Genomic DNA, 5,818 nt, shown 5'->3' with positions numbered 1-5,818 from the left:
TATGTTGTCTGACACTGAACAATTAATAAATAAATAAATTAATTAATTACTAATTTATTTTCAAGTCATTCACATTCTTTGACTTTCCAATGAAACCATGCCAAGTATAGATAGATCGGGTGGTGCCGACAAAATCGATGACTTTTGATCGCTTAATTTATAATTTTAATGACCTTAAAAAAAATATTGATGATGAGGTTGCTTAAAATATAAATGAAAGATAGACTTATAAACCAAATCTATGTACAGGCACTCTAGACCATTTTTTGTCACCCTCGTGCTGATTTGGGCAACATGAGAGAGAGAGAGAGAGAGAGAGAGAGAGAGAGAGAGAGAGAGAGAGAGAGAGAGAGTTCTTCAAATGTAAGGGAAGGGGAGGGAATCAAAATTTAATCACCATGCATGAACATAGTTCAATTCACTTCTCCCAAGACACCTTCAATCCAGGGACAATGTCTTGGTGGAACGAAATAGAGCATTCACTAATTGTTTCGCAAATTCATCCATTAGAAAATGGGCTCAACAAGTTATTCAACATGTTTCTTCACGTGCAATTCTATTTTGCATGTCAAGCATTCATTTATGAGGAGAAGATAGAATATAAATGAGATTAAATATTTTAGTCAAAAAATCACTATATAAATTGTCACATTACTCTATTTATTTTTTACACATCTTTTCTTAAAAAGTAAAAAATTACCAAAATAAATTGTTCCCAAACCAAGCGCATTAATCAAATAGAGAGATTTGAATCCAAGATCTCCTCCAACTTGAGATATGATACTTTGTTCAGTCACTAATTTTTTCAAATTATTAGAAAATAGACCTAGTAATGTATTTCAAACTATTCAACAGTTTGAAATGAGACTACATTGTATTAAAAAAAATAATGTTATGAAACCTAAAATGGTTAACAAAAAATACAATGTGAAATTACATTTAAATGCTACCTAGTCGAAGTAATTGTACTTTTTATAGAATTACACATTGAAACAACTGAGTGTTCCATGTCAAAATTTTTACTTGCATCTTCATAAAATACAATTATTTTGAATTACTCCTATTTAAATGCACTTTTTCCAAAAAAATCGTTCTTGCTTTTATATACTAATAATGTATTGAATGCTGTTAATTCAAATTCATGTTAGCTAATATAACAATTAACTTCTTGTTTTTTTTTTTTTATAATTTTTTTTATCTGAGAGAAATGTTATAGTTATGTAGTTCAAAGGTCATTGATCAACCAACAAATTTGACACATTTTACATAAAAAAAAAAAAGTTAAAAATAAAAATCATAGTAACTAGTAATTAGAAAAGAATCATTATTGTCCGAAAAGAACCTATTGTTTTCATGATAAGCAAGTGCCCTATTACTAGTAGGGTGTAATTTGGGTGGGTTGGATCAAGTTAAGAGATTGTCTAAACCCAATCCAAATTGTTCTGAGTATTGTCCAAACTTTTTTTTTTTTTGATCAGCAAAAAGAAGGAAACTTTATTGATGAACTAAGAGAATAATACATCAATAAAGGAGAGGGGAGGGGGAATGAGTGTAGAAGCATTATAACGAAACAACCCAATCCCAACTAGGTTGGCACCGTTAAGTCCACCTAATCATATGCTAGCATACCAACAAGAGTTAGTGAGAAACCAACCAAAAACACAGAACCAACCATGCCCAAGATAATAGCTAAACAAACCAAACAAAACAAAACCAAAAGCAACAAAGACCATGACATCTCCCCTACTTCACAACAGCAACCACAAACCACAAACCACAATCACAGCAGACCAGTGTACAATAGTAGACTAGTGCAAAACAAATCACAAACCCTAAACTAGCCACAAACCACAATTACAGCAGACCAGTGCAAAACAGATCACAACTCCATCTCAGACTATGACACCTCCATTGCTTCACCCATATAGCAAACCGGTGCAAAAAGCTTCATAGCAGCAAAATAGCCAAACAGGTCCAGCAAAGCATGAACCTCCTCTGCTTCACCCACACAGGCCCAACAGAGCACTAGAAGCAGTGCACACAGACCCAATAGAGGTTCTACAAGCAACTTCTAACTTGTTGAATGTTGAATACAAACTCATCCACTGCATACCCTTGCCTAAATGAATGTACTTTCATCCAAAGAGCCACTCTAATTTTAATTAACTCACAGAGGTCTTCACAAATGGGCTGCAACTCATTGACCAAACAGTCATTTCTAAATTTCCAAAGGGACCACAAACTAGTAATTAAAACTGATCTCCATAGTTACTTCTCTCTTTTTCTATAAGTCCAACCTATCCACCAGTGCATTAGCATGTCCACTGAACTAGGGGAGGCCCATTGCAAACCCCTCCACTTGATTATGGTGGACCATACTTTCCAAGCAAAGGGGCAAATCAATAGAACATGATTAAGTGATTCAATCTCTGCATGACAAAACACATACTCATTATTAACTTCATCACGTAGGACACCAATTCTATATAAATAATCTGAAGTCTTTAACCTCCCTTTCCAGACTAACTGAGAGAAAAATTAGGCTTTAGGTGGAGAGGGATTATGCTAGATCAAGTCAGGAAGTTTTAGAGCAGGACCATTTGATGATTCACACCAGTTAACAGCGCCTTTAACATTGAAAATACCAGCAGGATCAGATTTCCATAAAATACTATCATTAGATTCCAATCACAATTCAGGACCCTCTCTTACAACATCATGAAGTCTCTATAGTTCATCTTCCTCCCATGCCAATAAGGGTCTTTTGAAGTTGAATACCCAGTTGTTCTGATTTCTGGCCTTAGACCGCTGCATATACAAAGATATGTCTCTTTCTACTGATAAGTAGTATAATCTTGGAAATTGGGACTTTAAACAAATGGTTCCCATCCAATTATCAATCCAGAAACTGATTCTTTCACCATTGCCAATCTTGATTTCAGCATTGTGCAAATAATGATTGAACATGTTGTTATTAGATTCATTAACAAGTAGAATGTCACTCTACAATCTTGAAATATTGATTGCCTCCACATGAAAAGGAAACAATCTACCGCCCTCTGACTTGTACTTACTGCAGATGAGTTGTTTCCATAAAGAGTTGTCTTTCATCCCAAATCTCCACCACCACTTAGCAAGCAAGCTATTGTTCACAACTCCTAAGTTTCTAATCTCCAACCCTCCTTGCTTTTTATCCTTGGTTAAATCCTTCCATGTCACCAGGTGGACTTTCTTTTTCACATTAGAATCTCCCCACAGGAAAGCTGCTTGAATCTTATCAATCTCTTTTCCCATACATCTAGGCAACTTGAACAGAGACATATACTAAACAGGTAATGAGGATAGTACATATTTGATTAGTGTTACTCTACTGCAAAGGACAACAACCCCCTTTTCCAACCTGTTAGTTTCTTCTTAAATTTCTCCACCACAGGCTTCCATGTTGCTTTTCTTGATGGGTTGACCTCTAATGGCATTCCAAGATACTTTAAGGGGAGCTTCTGGTGGGTACAATTCAATCTTGAAGCAAAAGTTTGCACGATATCATCATAAATTTCTACACCACATACAACACTCTTGTGAAAGTTGATCCTCAACCCAAAAATAATCTCAAAACATCTCAGTATTCTCTTCACATTTACAACTTCAGACCACTGGGCTTCATAGAAAATAATTGTGTCATCCGCAAACTGGAGATGGGAAATGTTAATGCCATTGAACCCAACGATTATCCCTTTAACCAAACCCAACTCTTTTGCTCTTGAAAGTAGTAAGTTTAGACCTTCAGCCACCACATCAAATAGGAAGGTGATAATGGATCGCCTTGCCTTAGCCCTTTTTGAGGTCAAAATTCAGATGTGGGTGAGCCATTTACCAACACAAAAACTTTAGCTGAAGAAATACAGGTATAGATCCAATTCACCCACTTAGCACCAAACCCAAAATTAGATAACATTTGGATGAGAAAGTTCCAAATTATTATGTCATATGCTTTTTGGATATCCAACTTCAATATCAGGCCCTTTTTTCTAGATTTCTTCTACCAATCCGCTACTTCATTAGCTATCAATAAACCATCCAAAATATTTCTTTCCCCTAGAAATGCAGATTGGGCATTATCTATAACAACAAGAAGTACTCTTTTTAATTTATTGGCAAGAACCTTGGATAGAATTTTATATGTCAAGTTTATAAGACTAATAGGCCTGTAGTCTTAGATGCCTGACAGGTTGTCTTTTTTTGGGACCAATGTAATGAAGGAACTATTTAAGCCCCTAACCAAACTACCGTTGATATAGAATTCCTGCAGGAAAGTGAAGATATCACCTTTCATGAATTTTCACCATTTTTGGTAGCAGATCATGTTAAACCCATCAAGACCAGGTGCCCTATTGCCATCACATTTTGCAATTGCAGCCCAAATTTTCACTTTAGAAAATTACTTCTAAACTACTGCAATGCTAGCTCTGTTAAATCCCTCTAAATGGGCCCAGTAGCTTGGATTTGTACTTCCATTGTTCATTAAAACTAATCCTGAAGTGATCATACATAGCTTATTTCACCTCCATAGGTTGTTTCACTGCTGCCCCATTTACTGTCATAGAATCAATTGCATTAATATTCTTCCTTTTCGTAGCTATGATGTGAAAAAATTTAGTATTTTTATCTCCCTTTAAATTCCAATTCAGCCTTGACTTCTGAAGCCAAATTCTTTCTACTATCTTTTGGAGCTTCCACACTTCTCCCCTCACTTCTCTTCTCCTCCTACCTTCATCTTCATCCAGATTTTTACTCTCAGCAATTAAATCCAAGGCATGTAATATTTCTTCAGCTTCCTTCAGTGTAGAGTCCATATTCCCAAACACTTCAATGTTCCACTTCTTTAAAGCTTGTTTAAGTGCCTTCAGTTTGGTTTTTAGTTTGTAACCTACCCAACCATCTACCTGAGTACCCTCCCATACTTTTTTCACTTCATTAATAAAAAAAAAAGGGTGAGATGCCCATGCATTGATAAATCTAAAAGGCTTTGGGCCCCAATTTCTCTCATCCTCCATTAGGATAATCGGATAGTGATCTAAGATGGATCGAGGCAGACCCTAGAGTTTGTATCTAAACCATTCTAACCATTTTGGGCTAACAAGAAACCTATCTAACCTGCTCCATCTCTTACCTTCCACTAAATTACACCATGTATATTTCCTTTCCAACATAGGTATATCAATCAATTCCAGTCTACTTATGAAATTACCAAAATCTACCATTCCCTTATCCCTTCTTATACAACATTTCCTTTCATCTAATGATTTTATTTCATTAAAATCCCCCCTCTACACACCAAGTTTTGGGGAAAACAACCTTAATATTGATTAAAGATGCCCATAAATTTCTCCTATCAATCACATCATTGGATGCATATACATTCACAATCACACACTTCAAACTATTAAATAAGGTACCTAATAATATGATGAAGTTCTTGTTGCAGCAGCAATTAGCTAATGAGAAGATTTCAGGCTTCTAAACACAAAGCAGACCTCCAGCACTCCATCAACATCCACATTCATGTAGCCAACTAGGTCATAACGCCAGATAGATTTCACAAACTGCTCTGAAATATTTGCCTTTTTTATTTCCTACAATAACACCATGCCCACTTTTCTTTCTTTGATAGCTTTTTTGACTTTCCTTCTCTTTTTAGGCTTGCCAAGCCCTTTAATCTTCCAAGAAAGAATCTTCATAAAAATATTTTTCACTCTTGAGCCTCCCTTGATGCTATTCTAAGCCCCAGCACAATTGTTCTTTTCAGCAGCTTGCTCCA

The 5,818-nt window shown here is 35.6% G+C and overlaps 1 protein-coding gene across 1 annotated transcript; it reads right to left on the bottom strand.

Moving 5' to 3' along the window:
* Positions 1–3,362: 3,362 nt before the first annotated feature.
* On the bottom strand, positions 3,363–5,261 carry LOC145821924 (uncharacterized). Its single transcript, XM_082918496.1, has 4 exons — positions 5,171–5,261; positions 4,563–4,969; positions 4,044–4,162; positions 3,363–3,834 (listed from the first exon to the last, which is right to left on the bottom strand). The coding sequence occupies exons 1-4, from the start codon at positions 5,259–5,261 to the stop codon at positions 3,363–3,365; spliced, it is 1,089 nt and encodes a 362-aa protein (XP_082774622.1).
* Between the last annotated feature and the right edge of the window lie 557 nt (positions 5,262–5,818).

Source organism: Camellia sinensis, chromosome 3 (assembly GCF_055761805.1).
Source record: "Camellia sinensis isolate YWXY chromosome 3, ASM5576180v1, whole genome shotgun sequence".
Classification (NCBI taxonomy): domain Eukaryota; kingdom Viridiplantae; phylum Streptophyta; class Magnoliopsida; order Ericales; family Theaceae; genus Camellia; species Camellia sinensis.
This window is presented reverse-complemented; position numbering and strand designations above follow the sequence as displayed.

Excerpts from the sequence above, each read along its gene's own strand:
- LOC145821924 (XM_082918496.1), bottom strand. The coding sequence starts at position 5,261 with ATGGTAGATTTTGGTAATTTCATAAGTAGACTGGAATTGATTGATATA. Across the intron at positions 4,970-5,170 it reads ATGGTGTAATTTAGTGGAAG|TGAAAAAAGTATGGGAGGGT; the intron begins GTAAGAGATGGA and ends TTATTAATGAAG. Across the intron at positions 3,835-4,043 it reads GCTAATGAAGTAGCGGATTG|GGCTAAGGCAAGGCGATCCA; the intron begins GTAGAAGAAATC and ends GACCTCAAAAAG.